General features: G+C 34.1%; 2 protein-coding genes across 2 annotated transcripts; one reads left to right on the top strand and one right to left on the bottom strand.

Annotated features, from left to right (window-relative positions):
- Positions 1–934: 934 nt before the first annotated feature.
- LOC147387390 (G-type lectin S-receptor-like serine/threonine-protein kinase At1g11300) lies at positions 935–6,742 on the bottom strand. The gene is given in 8 exon segments (XM_086421578.1): positions 935–1,353; positions 1,446–1,596; positions 2,057–2,294; positions 2,498–2,708; positions 2,789–3,152; positions 3,455–3,653; positions 5,205–5,879; positions 5,882–6,742. Coding segments are annotated over 8 exon segments (2,808 nt in total). The 5' UTR covers positions 6,546–6,742; the 3' UTR covers positions 935–1,047.
- Positions 6,743–16,056: 9,314 nt separating this feature from the next.
- LOC147387389 (G-type lectin S-receptor-like serine/threonine-protein kinase SD1-13) lies at positions 16,057–19,780 on the top strand. Its single transcript, XM_086421577.1, has 7 exons — positions 16,057–17,347; positions 17,622–17,729; positions 17,861–18,066; positions 18,146–18,356; positions 18,592–18,829; positions 19,226–19,376; positions 19,475–19,780. The coding sequence occupies exons 1-7, from the start codon at positions 16,057–16,059 to the stop codon at positions 19,778–19,780; spliced, it is 2,511 nt and encodes an 836-aa protein (XP_086277703.1).

Genomic DNA, 19,780 nt, shown 5'->3' with positions numbered 1-19,780 from the left:
TAGAATTAACTTATAATATGGGATGTTTTACCAAATTTTGCTTAAAAGATTAGCCAAGTTGACTTATTTAAAGTTTGGGATGACTGTTTCCACTTCATTTGATATGATGGCACTCTTAAAGATAAAAAAAAAAAAAGTTTCAGTCCTACTTCTTCATCCTTTAACAAAAATAAAAATAAAATAGAGAGATTCCCTTCTTCTTCTTCTTTCTTCAATAAAAAAAGAAAAAAGAATAGTGCTCTTAAATGCCCTCATCTTCAACTTCAGATTTTTTACTCTGTTTTCTTCCCAAAATCAGTTTGAAAATGAGGATTCTCAAGGAATGAGATGTTTATCATGGTTTTTCAAGTTTCTATCTTGGTTTTTGGATAGAAAAATCAAGGGTTCTAAAAGGAATAAGATAGGTTGAAAACAGTGGATTGAAAGATGAGGTACCAAGTGAACTTTGCTATCCTCTTTAGACTTGAGATTCTGTCCACTTCAAACCTCAGGAAAAATATTTGAATTCTGAAATCGAAGATGATGAACTTTTGTCTTTCGGATAGAAAAATCAAGGGTTTCTAGATGGATTAAGGTGAGGCTGAAGACAATGTATTGAAGATGAGTAAAATAGATTAAAATAATTTCACATAGAGGTTGTAGAGCTTGTAGATGACCTGGTTTTGGAAAGAAAAATCATGTGTTTTTGGTGGTTGAAGATGAGTTTACGAAGGATTAAAGATGAGGTTTAATCATTTGCATCTCAGGTCACACCACAAAGTACTATAGGTCATGTATTCTGTCTTGCTCAATTTTGAAACAATAATATTCTGAATTCTTGTAGTTAGCATGCACGCACATACATACATACACAAGCATGCATGCGCGCGCGCACACACACAGATACACAAAAAAAAAACCCTTACCCAAACAGATGGTGGCAATTATAAGCAAGTTTAGTAAAATTTGCCATGGAAAAGCTATTGATGTAAAGAATTTGCAAATTCACATTGATCTACAACATATTAAGAAAACAAGGTGATCAAGGAAATCAAGAGCACCAAGAAGTTAGCGTCCTTCAACTGACATTGTGGAAACAGTATTTATTGAGACCATTCCACTTGTATTCGAAGGTGAATTGGAGCTCATTTGTATTCTCTCGAGAGTAAACGCAGGTTGCTTTGGGGTAGGAAGAGTTGTCTCACTGCCAAGCATGAAAACTACTGTAGACATATTTGGTCTATCAATTGCGTGTTCTTGCACACAAAGGAGTCCTATATGGATGCATCTCATCAATTCTATGGGAGAATATGTGTCAACCAATGATGGATCCATCAATTCCAATGCCTTGTTTTCATTCCACAACCTCCATGCCTGAGAACAATTATAAGTATTCCAATTTGAAAATTTTCAGAAACAATTGGATTGTAAATTGTAGAAACAAATGAAAAACGAAATATACTTACATATTCCAAAAGGTATAAAGAATGTTCATTGTGACTTAAGCTTGTATTCCTCTTACTGCTCACTATCTCTAATAACAAGACTCCAAAACTAAATACATCGGATTTTTCAGAAAATATTCCTCGCATTGCGTATTCTGGGGACATATACCCACTGCATACAATTGTATAGAGTTACATTCTAAGTATATCAAAGAAAGACCAATGAACTCATTGAATATTCAATGTAGAGAAAGCACTAAAATAAGGAATAATAGTCTTGGGAGAGGGTCCTAAACTTTCTTCTATCTTAGATGACCACCAAAAAAAAAAAGTTCTCTTTCAACTGGTTTATGCAGAGAGAACCATGAAAACATTATATATGTTTGAGGACACCGGATCATCTACTCTTGAGAGTCAGAGGTGGAAGCCCAATTCCTTTGGACACATTAACCCCAAGTGTCCCAAAAATTGATGATCTATATATATGGAAAATGAGGCCGATGTGGGGACATATGTCGATTGGGATTTCGAACACGACTCCCATGAATAGTGGATTTGAATTCATGTTTGTAGACATTGCATGATAAGGACTATAACCAAATAAAAAGGTTAATTCATGAAGTGATACTTACTATGTTCCAACAACTCTTTTAGTCTTTGCTAGTGTTTGCTTTCCACCAAATATCCTTGCCATGCCAAAATCTGAAATTTTGGGGTTCATATCCTCATCCAAAAGAATGTTGCTGGTTTTTAAATCCCGATGAATCACTCTTAGTCGAGAATCACGATGAAGATAAAGAAGCCCCCGAGCAATACCATCAACAATGCTAAAGCGTTTGCTCCAATCTAGCAATACTCGCCTGGTTGGATCTAACGTGCATACCATATTATGATATGTTGTCAATAAGCTTAAGTTAGGACCTCAACTTTCTAATCCCTATACAGGTAATTAGTAAAATATACCATTAACATATGACTGTAACATCAATATGTTAGTGATATACTCTTGGTGCATTTTGTATATATTTAATTTAAAATCTTTCAAATAAACACGAGTATTTGGGTATACTAACCAAAGAGAAAGGCATCAAGACTCTTATGAGCCATGTACTCGTAGAGTAATATCTTCTCCTCCCCTGCAATGCAGAAACCCAGGAGCCTAACAAGGTTCCTGTGTTGGAGTTTGGATATCAACCTAAGTTCATTCTTGAACTCTTCTATGCCTTGACCAGAGTTTCTCGATAGTCTTTTAACCGCTATTTCAGGTCCATCAAGTAGCTTACCCTAAAAAAACAAAATCCATGGAAGGAAATGTTCATTTTCAAATTGGTCCATGCCGCACATTTAATAAATTAAAGAACTACCTTATAAACAGAACCAAATCCTCCTTCCCCAAGCTTATTTGTGAAGTTGTTTGTAGCTTCTGCTATGGTCCTGAAGTCAAATAATGGTAGTTCTAGGCTTTCTTTTCCCCTTGCATGATCTTCGAGAAAATTTGCTTGTGGAGAGTCTCTGCACTTCCCAATAATTTTACCTGAATTAATAATATCTACGAACTCTTTCTTTTTCTTTTTTACAATTTTAAATTTAACATTGAAAAATTGACAAATTGAAAAATAAAATGTACGAAGATTACCTACATGGGTGTAAAAAGAACAGCGAATATAGAGGAACTTACCTCTTTGTTTTGTTTTCAACCAACAAAAAGTGCAGGCTAAAGCACTCAAGCTAATTGATCCAGCAATAAGTACAAGTAAAACGATAAATCTCTTAAAATTCTTTTCTCCTGCATATAAAAAAATAATTATTAGAAAAAAATGTTTAGATTAGACAAAATTTAAATGGATGGATATTTAGGTTAGATACACATCCCATGATGAACATTAGTTATGCGAGTATCATAATTAATAGGGCAACAGAAATCAAACAAGCATCTTGACTGAAAACCGAACATGAACTTTGGTTTCACTCAAATGATCATAAAAATCCCACAACTTTACCCTTTTCAACATGAGAAAGCCATCTCCTTTCATCTCATCTGATATAAGTTTACTTCTCTCACACTGCATTGGAACTCTAAAACACCCACCAATCCAATTCTCCTCCCTACAAATTGGTGATTTGAGCTCATTATAGGTTCCAAAAGGCCCATATATATTATAAATGTCGCATTGACTGAGAGGTGCCTCCCAAACCCATTTTTCATCATCTTCATAACTGTCCGTGAACCTTCCGCAAAGAAAACAAAATTCATAATGCATAAAAAAATAGAAGGTAGAACCAATCAAGGGGTTGATTCCAATGGAAACTAAATTTAAATGTGATAGCTATGGGTACAGTGATTACGACTTCTTTGCATGATCTAGTTTTAAGAAATCAGTCAGTATAAGTGAGTTGTGACCACTATATTAGATGAAATTGTCAGCTTAATCAACAGATCTTCACTGCAGAGGAAGACAATTCTAACACTAATGATTACAGATCACAGCAATAAAACCAGATGTAACAATACCAATTGACGAGAAACAAACGAAAATGAAAACAAACTTTAACAAAAACTGTAAGCATGGAACCCCAAAAAAATCCACAAAGATATATATATAGGGTCGGGTTCCGTAGACACATAAAGCTACTCATAAAGCTAAACGTTTTTGTCAATATGGTTAAAAAGGTTCGGAATGGGCTGATTTTTGTGAGGATGATCTCTGTGGTGAGGGTATCATCCTGCAAAAAATCATTTCATTCCAAAACTTCTAACCCCATCAAAAGTGATTTACAAAAATTGGACGGTCTTGTTTCAACTTGTAAACTGGGGCTAGAAGTTTTAATGGGCTGATTTTTGGCAAAGGATGATCTCCTCACCATAGAGATCATCCTCACAAAAAATCAGCATTCCAAACATTACCCATGTGTTGTAAATGTGTATATATATATATATATATATATATATATATATATATATATGGGTGGGGTTCTGTAAACACATAAAGCTACTCATAAAATTATAACATTTTGTCTTATATGGTTAAAAAGGCTCGGAATGGGCTGATTTTTTGTGAGGACGATCTCTGTGGTGAGGGGATCATCCTTGCAAAAAATCATTCCATTCCAAAACTTCTAACCCCATCAAAAGTGATTTACAAAAATTGGACAGTCTTATAATTTTTCAACTTGTAAACATGGGGCTAGAAGTTTCATAATGGGCTGATTTTTGGCAGGGATGATCTCCTCACCATAGAGATCATCCTCACAAAAAATCAGCCCATTCCAAACATTTTTGCCTATATAAGACAAAATACATTGTAGCTTTATGTGTATACGGATCCCAATCCTATATATATAATTATTTTTTTCCTTTTTTTAAAAAAATAACACTAACATAGAATATAACAAAATTTACGTGGTTCGCCAAACCTAAACAAGTGACAGAGAAATTGCAACTCTGGATTTCTCCTTATACCTCTCTCTTAGACCTCTCAAACCCAAAAACCCAAATTTCCCCATTCGAATTCACTATCCTGCAACCCCAAACGAGTAGCATTTTTACAAAGGCATACATAACCAAAACTCAAAATATTATTGCCCATGATCCAATATTTGGGTAATAAGTGTAGACTACAATACAGACTAAATTTTTACACTTTCTTGGATTTCCCATTGTATCTGAAGGATATAGCAATGCTAGTTGCAATAAATAGAGTCACATTCGAAGCCTATTACTGGCTAGATATGGCATTATAAGGGGAGAAAAGGAGGGGGGGGGGGGAGGGGATGACTTACTGAGTTCTGAATGTGCTAAACGGATGTAAAGATCCACACCATCCTTGGCGAACATAGCTATGTCAATTAAATTTCCACTCCACCACATACACCCAATACTATTATCAAACGAATAAGCTGTGCAAGAACAATTCTTTAAACACCCATTCTCACATTCGTATGAGTCCCCGGCGCTCGCCCAACTTGCAAAATCAGGCACTTTCATCCTTTTCAGCTTCAAAAACCCATCTTCTTTCACCTCTTCACCAATCGTGTTATTTTTCTCACACTGCAATTGTGTCCTCCTCACACAACCACCTGACCAATTCCCCTTACCCCATTCGTCCATCGACTTGGGCACGAAACCTCTCAAACAACTACAAATTGGTGACTTCAATGCATTACAATTTCCAAAAGCCCCGCACTTTCCGTAAACTTCACAATCTGTATGAGGTGCCGACCAGCTCTCGATCCATCTTTCTTCCCTTTCATCCCAATCGTTCTCAATAAATTTCCCTTGAGAATTCAAATCAAACCTTACCAAAGAGGTACTGCTAGCAGGAGACAGAGTTATATACATTTTTCTTTGTTGATCATCTAGAACAGCATTGAATCCATGGTGATAAACCGAATGCAAATCGTGTACCCCAATAAAGACCCTTTTGTTCCAAGGACCACTTCGCCAATATCGACGAGACCCATTCCATGTTTGATCTGAAGAATGCTCGTAAGGTCAAGTTCCATAAAAAAACTTCCATGGGAAGGATCAGAATCACTTTTCCATGATTGTATGACTTGTTTCTCCCCTGTTTTTAAATCAGTCCCAAACCTCGTGTTTGGGATGAGAGTGGATGAAGGGTGTTCTAAACTCGTCCATAAAATCCTCCCCTTGTTATTACTATCTCTCAAAACTAAATTCCCAAACTCCAATAACTCAGCACTTGTATTATAAGTGATACCTGAAACATTTGTAGTCCAAAGAACTTTGTTTTGACCATCTAAAACTACTAGATTTCCATCATCACCAATTGTACAAATTCCAGAAGAATCTGTTAATGGGTTTTCTTTGTTGGCAACCCATACAACTGTTTGTGAAGGAATCTTGTTGTACCAAATTCCAATGTAACGGTTTGTAGAATTAATGGGGGAGAAGAAGCCTAGTTTGAATATTTGGTCAGAAGAAGTAATGGTTTCTGGGTCTTTGAGGTATTGGGTGGGTGTGATCGTTTCTAATGGGGTGCAGAGATTTAAGGTGAGGAGACAGAGAGAGAAGATAAAAGGTGGAAGAATAGATGTTGGATTTGTTCTAACAAAACCCATGACTGCACAGATTCTTGACAGGAAGAAACCAGAAAGTGCCATGGAAGATACATGGCGCTAGTGGAAGATGAAGGGTGGGTTTGTTTGCAGAGGCCCCTAATCTTACTTTTGACTTTGAGGATGAGTAGTCATGAATGCACGCGGTTAGATAAACAGTTTACGTGGCAAGAGTACAGAATTATATATTTCTGTGCCCAGGCAACATCAACGGCGTTTCCAATTGCGTACATTCGTTGTTATTCTTTAAGGATTTTGAAGTTATTTAATGACTTGTGAAGAAGTTATTCAATTGACTCCTTAACGTGACATGTGTTAAAACCGTGTCTTGTACTAGGCGTCAAGTCTTCTCATTTTAGCCTTATTTGAAAGGAAATATAGACACCCTATTCAAGTCTAAGAGGAACTCCAACTGTCTCCCTATCCCCGTACATCTATTACAATCATACATTCTTTTTCCCAAGATACATCGTAAAGTTGTACGCTAGTCATATGTAATTTGAACTGTGATAACCACAAAGCTTTGCTTTTGCCAAATCCCAATACGTCTTTAATTGAGTGTTAACACTTGATCCACCGTCTTCACTTTCTATATTCATTCTCGAAAATTGAAATAGAAAAATAGGAATTGTCACCTTCCAATCTATTATAGTCAGTAAATATCTCGACATGAGCTAAGAGGCAGATCTTGTGCCACTCCACCAGGTCATATGAAACTAGCATGCATCCTAGCTCCTCGAACTTTTTCATGAAGAATCAAAAGTGAAACGTTGTGCTAGGACGAAGGGGTTACGGAAAAAGAAAATGTTCCAAAGAAGGAAATTAGTGTTCCCAATGCTTCTTCATGCCCAATGAAATGTTCTAATCTTGGAATGCTTTACTCCTAACCCCACAAGGTTTTGAGACGGAGCTTAACCTCCTAAGTCTCGGTTAAGAATGACTCACATAGTGCACGATTTCATAGATAGTTTCATTCGACATCGTGAAGGAGGAAATTTTAGGTATTTGAATATTTCCCCACTGTTCTGATGCATTTACTGTTATTATCTTTGTAAATATGATCGTTAAATAATATTTCAAGAGTAAAAAAGTAATGATTCTAACATATGTCAAGAGACATTAGAAAATTACAGCTCTTCCTTATATTTGAGGAGAGAAACAAAATTTTTCTCCCATATAATCTCCCTATTCTCTTTTTTATTATGATTTTCCTTAAAAGAATAAAAATACCTTTAATCAAAATTACACGTTGTGCCATGTATCCTATTAACGGCTATAGTCTCCATAGAAAAGTACCTTACTTAATGAAATTTGGGATCCACCAATCGCATGTACCCAAGTGTATTGAATGGCCTTTTTAATTTATAAAATACCCTTATTAGTTACAAAATTACCTTTGTATGTGTGATGTGGCAAATGCTGAGGAGTCTTGAGCAAAAAACGACTCGTCCCCATCACCCCAGTGTACCTACGCCCTTAGTTGTGTTTGTTGCGACAAAACTTGCTTGCAAACAACAACTCATGATGCATGACATCTCTTTGAAACTTCAGGAGTTTATCTAACATTTATCCAAAACTTAGGGGGTATATCAAAATTAATTTCTTTTAAAAAAAATTCAGTGGGGCCATAGCCCCCAATTGCCCCTATGTGGCTCCACCCGCTGCTTCTATTAACACGCCAATTTTTACTAATAGCACACATATTCTTTTGATTTTCAAGATTGGATTGGTGGGCTATATATAAAAGATTATTTATCAATAGAATCTTCCAAAATCAATCATATACTAATAAAATATGGGGAGCTTGGTGATGATATTTGTGATATGGTTAGGGGAACCCGTGTGTTTTGAAGAGTTCAAGGGCTATAAAAGTGACAAATTCGTTGTGAAAACAGGTATTGGGAATTGAAATGAACGGTGTACCAAAATCGGAATTTCATCATATTCAGCACACGAAAAGAAAATTCAACCTTTATCAATTGGTGTGCCATTCCTAAAGTTTAGTGTGATAGTGAAAGTTCTCTAATAATATTACTTTGATTTTGAAAATATTTTTTATAGATTATGCCCATTAAAAAACATTAAATGGTGCGAGACATCGCTCTTCATACCTAATGTACTATTGCAAACGTTGATTTTGAAGCACATGTCTTGGTACCAAGCTAATGGAAGGGTCAATAATATGTCATATTTGAAAGAAATGGTCAAAGAAGTGGTGCCTAAGTGGGTTGGTCGTACCTTGATTTTTCAAATCTTGTTATAATGAAAAAGTCTGATTACCTCCAATTTGTTTTGATCCGAAAAAATAGGATTTGGATCTAAAATTTGGATTGAAAATTGTAGATCTGATAAATTTTAAATTAACCTCAACCCAATCCGCTAAAAATTTGGATTGATTTTAATTCTTCGTTTTTTTAAGAAAAATTCTACTACATAGTACATACTTTCTTGACTTTTGGTAGACCTATGCACAAAATTAAACTTGATTAACATAAATTACAAAATCATATATGTAAATTGCATTTAATCAGATTGGATCGGATTGGTTTAGAATTGAGTGAACATTTAGTTGGATTGCATTTGATTCAAATTTTTATTGATTTGATCGGATCAGATTTAGATCATATAATAAAAAATTCAGATTTGTATCGATTTGGTATTGATCTGATCCATTGCCAGCCCTAGTTCCAGCTCTTATGTATAGAAACATATTTTGTTAATTAGCTTACATCATTTTCGTCCTAATTTATTTATTGGTTTATAATTCTTTACTAATAGCTGATTAAGATTCTTAGTTTGATTTGGGAAAATTGAAATAGTCAAATCAAATGCAAGGTTTTGAGTTTTATAATGTCCAATCTTTTCTCTGTCTTTTGCACTAGAAGTGAAAATATGTGGGTCTAGTATAGTTGACCTTTGCGTGGGGAAAGGTTGGGATTTGTTAAAATAATAATAATAATTTATTTTTTTGGGACCTTGTTTTCTAACACTCATCAAATTACACTAATTAAAGAACTATTATTTATTTTTTCTAAATCCATAAAAATCATGCATTTAATTTACGCGCTTTCTCCCCATCAATTGACTTAGAAGCTAACTTCAATAGTCAGTCTCTTGCTAGCATAAGCCAAATTAATCTCTTGATATTGAAATTGTGGAAGTGGTTTAGGCCTATGCGGACCAATTCAGAATTTATCAAATTTGAGACAAGACCACATACATATAGGATGATGGCAAGTGATTTGTATCAGATTGCAAGCCACTTGTGTCCACTATTAAGAAAACAAGGTATTTATCGAGATCATACCAGTTATGTTCGAAACAAATCAGACATTGTATACATCCTCTCAAGTATAATGCAGGTTGTTTCAGGGTAGGAAGAATAGTTGTCTCGCTGCCAAGCATGAAAATTATTGTAGACATGGTTGGCCTATCAATGCCAAACATTAATAATTAAGTATTCCCACTTGAAAATTTTCAGTAACAATCAGATTGTAAATTTTGAGAGTTCGAATAAATTAAAAAATATTAATATAAATAATAAAAATATTTTAGGACCTTACATTGCACATCTTGACATGAAAGTGTATGGAAACCATAGATACTTTTTATTGAAATATGAGTGAAGAACCAACTATAGTTCCCATCCACTTTCACGTCAGGATGGGTGATATGAGGTCCAATCTTGAGGTCACTCCAGCACGGTTCAATTATTAATTAAATTTAACCATTTTTAATAGATAATATGACTAGTCCACTCAATCGTTCTAAAAAAAAAAAAAAAAGGCAATATCAATGATGTGTAAGGAGAACATTATTTAATAAACTGTTTTAATATACAAAAACAAGTAACAACCTTATCCAAAAATGATGTTCTAACAAAAAGAAGCCTTGCATGATTTCTTTAGGAATAATTTTTCACTGATCTCGGAGAACAACCCCAAAGTCATGTTAACCAAAAATGCATCTCAAGGGTAATCAAAGCTCTGCCATTAAGAGTTGGTGTCTGTTGAGTTGCTTGTTTTCGAAACAGGGTTTCATCTATCTAAGATTTGTGCTATTAAATTATTGGGTACACCAATAATGTTTGTCGACTAAAGAATGTTTTGCATACCATCCAGCAAAGAGTACAAATTTTCCATCTTTGCCGGTTGTTAGAATTCCAGATATTTCTCTTAAAGGCTCTTCTCTATTACTTTTTGATCAAAGATTTTCATGAACCATATCCCAACGTAGCGGTTACTAGTATTTTTTGGACTAAAGAAGCCTAATTCGAAGACATCATCTTTAGAGATTATTGTTTCTCCATCTTTGATCGGTTGGGTTGGAGAAATGATGTCTGTGGCAGTGTAAGATTGTGAAACAAACAATAGATGAAATAAAAGAACTTTCTTTTTGGTTTCCAATGCCCATTTGCCTCAAAACATGATATTCATAAGAGAGAACAAGTAGTAATCAGGTATAGTCTACAACTCTGTTTGGAAAACTTGTAAAACTGGTCTGAATGTAAATAACAATACCAATTAATTGATTAATACTTTGTTGTTTTTAATTAGACTTTTGACTTGCAAAATAGATAGTCCACCAATAAAGAAACTCTCTGAAAAATAGAAGAACATAACCATCAAGATAAGTTCAATTGACAAGAAAAAACACTTAATATATTTTAAGTTCTTCTAAGAGATATGGATAATATTTTTAAGAATAATGATGAATGCACGCGATTGGTTGGGTACGCAGATAACATGGTCAGGGCACAAAACTGCACATTTTATGGTTCCATGCCCTTATCATGTCAGCTGTGTACTAAAACCGCGTTCATTCATCACGACTCTATTTTTAATATAATGTAAGATTGATGTTAGAGTTGCAAATAAAGTCAACGGATACAAATTCATTCCTCTATGTGAGTCTACCCTGATTACAAGTGTCACTGTTCACATAATTAACACAATGTCAATTAAAAATAAATAAATTGTCCCATAACAAACAAGTAGACAAACAATACGGAAAAAAATAAAATAAGGGGCATTTCTTTTCTGTTCCCAGTACACATTTGTTTCAAAAGTTCCTGTTCTTTAAGAGTCAAATCCCGAGTAAGGAAATAGGACTGTGATGTGATTGAATTAGTTGAAAGAGCCTAAAGTCTTAAGTTTCATTTAATTAATTCTTATAATATTTTTGTTTGGAGGGAGGACCAGCTAAGCAAACAGATTTCTATTTGACTAGTCTCATGGAAATTAAATTTAAATGTGATAGTATGTGATTGGTGATTACGAGGTCTTTACATTCTAATTTTTATTTTAAAGAACAACCCTACAAAGCACAAACCTTGAGACACATGATAGGGTTTCTGGGGTAGGTTGAAGACAATAGGTTTTGAGAAGAAAATCAAGTATTTTTTGGCAAGGGATTGAAGACTATGGGTTGAGGGCCAGATGAAGAGGTTAGAATATATTTGCGCTAGAGGTTGAAAGACAAAGGGTTTTGGGGGGAAAATTAGAGATTTTAGCATAGAGGTTGAAGATAAGGATATCTTGGTCATTTTCTTATGCTCTCATAGATAGAAGTCAAGGGCTATGTCATCAATTTGAAGACTCTGGATGTCTTGTGACGAAAATCCAGAGGGCTAACTAGAAATCATCTTACAATTTTCAAAACATACATTACTTGTATTAATTTTTCTTTTCAAAATTTATTTTAACATACACTTTTAAAGAATCTCTTGGAGGATTTCGACTTTGAAACTGGTAGCCAGTTTTGAAATTTTAAGGAACCCTCATTGTTACAAGACACGTGGCGTTTTGAATTTATTTCATACCCCTACACTTCCGTAAAATTTGAAATTTCTCCCTGAAAATTCCTCGTGTAATTCAATGTAGAGGTTCCTTCAAACCCACACATTTTCATTTTTTTAGTGAGAAATACGAAGACAAGCTTGAATTTGTTATCAAAAGTCAAAAACAAGCATTTGACTACTTCAAATTTAATTTCCCAGACCAAACTAAAAATCTCAATCAGTGATTAGTTAAGAGTAAATATAATAATTAAAAAGTTAGGTTGAAAACAATATAAGCTAATACAAAAAGACCTAGAACAGTAAGTCTACATTCAAAAATTATCCTTTAATCATTTTTTTCATATAAAATGACTTTTTATATAAATGATGTCATTTAATACAATAAAATTCAATTTTGAGCTATCTATCCAGGTTTGAGAGAATTCCCCCCGTTTCCAAACTTGTGACATACACCCTAATTGGGTCTTCATGTCTAATGTAAAATGTTCTAAATGCCTTGAATTCAACTTCTTGTCAAAAACCCTTGATTTTTCTCAAACGGCAAAAATCATATATTGAGGCAAAATTTTTATAGTCTCCTCCTCAACTTAAAGATTATAGAGAAAATTACCAATCAGCATAGAAAAATTGAAAATTTATTAAAACAGCACCCTATTCATTTTAATTCTGAAAATGCCAAATAACCCTTTTTGAATGAAAATATTTTACCAAAACGGAAAATTTTAAAATTAATAGTGTTTTAATACCAAAAATACTCTTTTAGCATCCTTGAATGAAACAGTATACATATTCCCTGTTTCAATAACCAAAAAGAAATGAAATTATTTTAGTACCATGATGTTTATTTCAGCACTTGACAGCCTTGCAATTAACTTTTAATATCGATGGAGATCTGAAAACCAACAAATTCCATGGTTAAAAAAAAAAAAAAAACCTTTAGTATTTAAATATGCAAGTTTTGTTATAAATCTACAATACCTTAATTCTAACAAAGATGATGATTTACGAGTTTTTAGATCTCCATCAACGTCGAAAAATGCCTAAAAACTGTTGAGTATTGAAATAAATCAAATCTTAAAAGGAAACATCACTGTCCAAAAATAGTTATATTTCTATTTGTTTACTTAAACAGGGGAAATGTATATTGTTTTATAAAAGGATTGGAGTTCGCCCATGCCTATGGCATGTGCATCTTATTTGGGTTAAAGGGGTATAAAAGAAAAAATAATAAAGTTAGAGATTTATTAAGAAAGGGAGAGAAAAAGAAAATAATAAAGTGGGTTAAAGGGGTAAAGAAGAAACTAAAGGGGTGTTATTGAAATGGGAGTAAAAGAAAAAATATAGTAAAATTGGAGGGATATTATTAAAGAGAGGGGGGAGGAAAGGAAAGACAATATAGAAAAAATATAGATCCCAGTCTACTATAATTAGAATGAGATGTTTATTTCTCACAAACTGTATCAAAATAGGATCCGCTGATGTATTTTATTATATAGATGTTAAAATATCATTTTTTGATATTTAAAAAATGTTCATTTTAAAATTTATCTTTTTGCTAAAATATTGTAATTTTGAAAATAATATTTTTGTATTTTTTTCGGAATCAAAATGAATAGTATATCATTGTTGCAATTGTTTTAATTTTCAATACACGTTTTGGTAAAACTCCCAAAATTATATCTCCAACCTACAAACCCTAAGAACAAAATAGGATTTCTAGGGGAAGTTGAAGACAATGAGTTTTTGGAAGAAAAATCAATGGTTTTTTGGCAAGGGATTGAAGACAATCATTTGTGAACAAAGCTGAATAGGAAAATTTTGTTGGTAAAATTACTTAATAGATCCTGTGGAAGGTATTTTTATTTTGTATTCTAACTTGTCCCTAACTTTTCAGTGGTCCATGTAATAAATATTTTTTAATATAAAATGGTCTCTCGATCTCCCTTTATAATATTTTTGGAGTACCCAGACTACCCTTTTCTCACCTTCTTCACATTCTTGGATTCTTAAATGGCAATTGCAATCATTCTCTATTTGTTATTTACGGGAAAAAAAAATCGTCAGAAATAATTTCAAATGTTGACATTTTCTTCAAAGAATATAGTGCTTTCAACTTCTCAGAAGGTGTTCTTAAAAAATAAAAATTAGCACGTAAAGATGTCGATTGTAATCACTGATCACATACTATCACATTTAAATTAATTTCCATGAGATTACTCAAATAGAAATCTATTTGTTTAACTGGTCCTAGACTCTTCTTAGTCTCCCTTCAAACAAAAATATTATTGGAGTTAATTAAATCAAACTTTAGATTTTTGGCTAATTTTACAATTTTGATAACATCAGTCCTATTTCATTACACTGCATTTGATTCTCAAGAACAGGATCTTTTGATACAAATGGTATTAGGAACAGAAAATAAACTTCTCTTATTTCATCTGTTTTGGGACATTTATTTATTTTATTTTGGTAAGGTTAGTGGTTTGTAGTTAGTCGATGAAGGTGAATTTTGGGACATTTTGTAAGGTATTTAAATTGTCAATATGTCGGCTTTTGCAAGGGCTTCATCCCAGTATTATTCAGGAATGAAGAAATGTGGTATTAGAGTATCTATTTATAATCTATTGTATTTAGGTATATGGAGAAACACTCAATCAAATTTACATTTAGTTAGGGTAATTATATGGTTATGTAACTGAATTAATGTAGGGTGAATTACTATTTCGTCAGCTGAAAGTGAGTTATTTACAATTCCGGCTAACTGTTCATTTTAATTATCAAAACGTGAACAATCACGTTTTCGTTAAAAAAAATTCAGAACAAAGTGACTATTTGACAGGTTTAAAGTGACAATTTCGCAGGTTTAAAATGAAATTGTCACTTTAAACCTGTGAAATAGTCACTTTAAAAACCTCCGAATTCGTTATCGTCCACATTTTGGTAATTAAAATGAACAGTGAGCCGGAATCGTAAATTTATCAAAAGTTGATCACTTTTTGGTAAATATCTCATGATTGTAACCATTATCTATTCAATCTTTGTTTGGGGGATTGGATGTGATGGTGTGTTAGAAAAATGAACCGTGGATTTAAATCTCGTCCAATACGTGTGACTTGTCTATCTGACTCAGTGGTGGATGATACCAAGACATATCAGACGATTTAAAACCATGACTGCAATGTAAAACAAGTGGATCAACTTCAAATGAGGGGAAAGGAAATGAGTTTTTCAAGTTGGTGGGGTTGAAATTGCTAGATTTTTCAGATTACTTGAATGTTGCCAATACAACACAATGCCACGACGAGTTCTTGAGTGGACACAAATGCAGCTTTATTGAGTATTTCACAATTGACATTGGGTTAATATGTAAACAATGGCACTTGTCATCAGAGTAGTGGTGCATAGTAGAATGATTATTAACCCTTGACTTGATTTGCAATTCTAACCTCAATCTTACATTGTTATATTAAAAATATTATCCTAATCTCTTACAAAAACTTGAATGGCTTAAAATATGCAAAGTCTTCACTCTATCAATTGAACTTAGTTGTTGGTTATGTTTTCTATTTTACAGAGAGGTTATTTGCAAGTGGACTGTCTATTTTGCAAGCCAAGTCCAACTAAGAATAAATAAAAAATTAATCAGTTGGTTGCTATTGTAATTTACATTAAGACCAGTTTTCCAAGTGATCAGAAGAGAGTTGTAGACTATATCTGATAGCTTCTTGGTCTTAGGAATATCATGTTTTGATGCAAATGGGAATTGGAAACAGAAAAGTAAGTTCTCTTCTTTCATCTATTTTGATTGTTTACTTGTTTGTTTTACGGTCTTGCACTGCCACAGACATTATATCTCCAACCCAACCGATCAAAGATGGAGAAACAATAATATCTGAAGGCAAAGTCTTTGAATTAGGCTTCTTTGGTCCAAAAAATACTAGTACACGCTATGTTGGGATATGGTACATGAAAATCTTTGATCAAAAAGTAGTATGGGTCGCAAACAGAGAGAAACCTGTAAGAGATTTCTCTGGAGTTCTAACAATCGGCGAAGATGGAAATCTTGTGCTTTTGGATGGAATGCAAAACATTCTATGGTCGACAAACATTATTGGTGCGCCCAATAATTTAATAGCACAAATCTTGGATGAAGGAAACCTTGTTTTGAAAACAAACAACTCAAGAGACACTAACTCTTTATGGCAGAGCTTTGATTACCCTTCGGATACTTTTTTGGCAAATATGACTTTGGGGTTGTCCCCAGAGACCGGTGAAAAGCTATTCCTAACTTCATGGAAAAGTGCTGGTGACCCATCCCCAGGAAATTTTACCTTGAGACTAGATGACCAAGAAATAGCACAATGCGTCATTTGGAATGGGTCTGCCCGACATTGGAGAACTGGGCAATGGAATATGACCGGCTTTATTGGAATACCAACCATGTACTCTGACTCCCAGGGTGGTGCAATCTTTTCCCTTGATAATCGAGGAGGGTCACACTTGTCATTCTTTGAATTCAATAGCTTGTTCGTAACAATTTTTGTTTTGGATTCCATGGGGTTTCTAAGGCAAATGAGTACTTATCAAGACAAGAAAGGGAATGTAATTTGGGTGGCACCTAGTTACCAATGCGACAATTATGGTACATGTGGGCCTTTTGGAGCTTGTAATGTTACTAAATCACCAATTTGTACGTGCTTGAGAGGGTTTGAATCGAAATTTGCCGAGGAATGGAGTAAGGAGAAGTGGATGGGTGGTTGTGTTAGAAGAACTCCTCTGCAGTGTTCGACAAACAGTAGTTTAGATGGGAAGAAAGGAGACCGCTTTCTGAAGTTAGAAGGGATGAATTTACCGGATCGTTCAGATTTTTTAACTTTTCTTGATGTGAAGGAATGTGAAGACGTGTGCTTGAAAAATTGTAGTTGTGTAGCTTATTCATATGTTAGTGGTATTGGGTGTTTGATTTGGAGTGGAGATCTGATCGATATTCAGAAGTTCTCTGACGGTGGGGAGGATCTCTTCCTTCGCCTTGCACATTCAGAATTCAGTAAGTAATCTAATATAAATACAAAGAGTTTATACATCAGATTGAGGTGTTTTGGAAGCATTTCAAAAATAAAAGTTGACATAGATGTTATGATATCTTCCTTCACTTAGCACATTTCAATGATAAATCAACATTGACTATAATCTCTTCGAAGCTTATTATGCCTTCCAGTTTATTTGACAATCTGTGTCGAATCTAAATATCCATGCATTTTGATAAATTTTATGAAAGCTGTACAGAAAACTTTTCATCTTCACTCACATTTCGTATGCAGGTGAAAAGAAACGTAAGACATACATCATTGTACTTATATCCATTGTTGGATCAATAACCTTGAGTGCCTTAGCATACATATTGTATAGATTGAAGCTGAAACGAAGAGGTAAGTGCCTCGTTACTTTTGTTAGTGAATATAGTAATGCTCACTACAAGTTTTTCTAACCATGTAGCTAAACGTCAAACCTTCACACATCTAAGTTAATACATGTTTTTGGTGTTCAATTTCAAATACAGGGAAAAATAAAGAGTTTGCAGAGATTATTCATTTAGGTAGAAGTATAGAGAACTGCAGGGATTCTCCACAAGCAAATTTTTTGAAAGATCGTGCTAGGGGAAGAGAAAGCCAGGATCTACCATTTTTTGACTTTGAGACCATAATAATAGCAACAAATAACTTTACAAATAAGCTCGGGGAGGGGGGATTTGGTCCTGTTTATAAGGTAATTTTAATATATTAAATGCTAGACATTGACTAATTTGCAAATGAACACTACCTTCAATGAAGTATTGTTTCTTCAGGGTACTCTACAAGACGGACAAGAAATAGCAGTTAAAAGACTATCGAGAAGCTCCGGACAAGGCATTGAAGAGTTCAAGAATGAACTTAAGTTGATATCCAAACTCCAACACAGGAACCTTGTTAGGCTCCTAGGTTTCTGCATTGAAGGGGAAGAAAATATATTGGTCTATGAGTACATGCCTCATAAAAGTTTGGATTTGTTCCTCTTTGGTTAGTATACCCAAAATACTCTTTTGAAGATTTATATTGATATTTTTCTTTTGTGATAAATATATGTAATATTTATTGGAAGAAATATAAATTGAATAGATTCAAAATTTACTTTTTGATTCATTAAACAAACAGTCTAGATCACAAAATACCAATGATTCAATCATATATGTTAACAGTATATTTCACTAACCTTCTCTTGTAGTCATTATACTATGATGTGTATGTGCATTAGATGCAACCAGACGAATGTTGCTAGATTGGGAAAAACGCTTCAACATAGTTGATGGTATCGGTCGGGGGCTTCTTTACCTTCATCGTGATTCTCGATTGAGAGTGATACATCGAGATTTGAAGGCCAGCAACATTCTTTTGGACGAGGATATGAACCCCAAAATTTCAGATTTTGGCTTGGCAAGGATATTTGGTGGGAAGCAAACACTAGCAAATACTAAGAGAGTTGTCGGAACATAGTAAGTATCATTTCATGAATAAACCTGTTTATCTGGTTATGGTCCTTAGCATGCAATGTGTGCAAACATGATCAAAATCCTCAACTCCCTAAAAGTAAAAAATGGAAACCCAACTCCTTCAACAAATTAACATGATGTTTCCCCCCTAATGTCTTCATTTCCCGTGAGTAGGCCATCAGTTAGTGGGACCCTTATGTTAATGAGTCAATATTAAGGGAGTTCAATTTCCATAGCTTATGGAATTGGATTTTTAGTTTTCACTCTTAATATTGGGTTTTTGGATATGTTGCTTGTGTGGTTATCTAATAATGAAGCAAGTTCAGGATTCACTTGCTAAGTCCATGATTCACTGTTTTAGTTCTCTCTACATTAATAATTAACTCTTTTACAATGCAGTGGTTACATGTCCCCTGAATATGCCATGGAAGGGATATTTTCTGAGAAATCCGATGTCTTCAGCTTTGGAGTCTTGTTATTAGAGATTGTGAGCAGTAAGAGGAATACAAGCATTAATCACCATGCACAACCTTTAAACCTTTTAGGATATGTAAGCACATTATTTCCATTTATCCTAGATCGTATAATTTACAATCTGATCGATTGTTTCTTACCATTTTCAAGTTGGAATACTTATTAATATTTCAGGCATGGAGATTGTGGAATGAAGGAAAGGCATTGGAATTGATGGATCCATCATTGGTAGACTCATATTCTTCTTTCGAATTGATGAGATGCATACATGTGGGACTCCTTTGCGTGCAAGAACATGCGATTGATAGGCCAACCATGTCTACAATAATTGTCATGCTTGGCAGTGAGACAACTCTTCCTCCTCCAAAGCAACCTGCATTTATACCTGAGAGAATTTATACAGAGTCTGACTTGCCTACGAATATAAGTGGTATGAACTCGATAGATATAGCCACCATAACATCAGTAGAAGGACGATAA

The sequence above is a fragment of the Akebia trifoliata genome, chromosome 13 (assembly GCF_017979445.1).
Source record: "Akebia trifoliata isolate Shusen 1 chromosome 13, ASM1797944v1, whole genome shotgun sequence".
NCBI lineage: Eukaryota > Viridiplantae > Streptophyta > Magnoliopsida > Ranunculales > Lardizabalaceae > Akebia > Akebia trifoliata.
The sequence above is the reverse complement of the archived record's forward strand: the minus strand, read 5'-3'. Positions and strand labels throughout refer to the sequence as shown.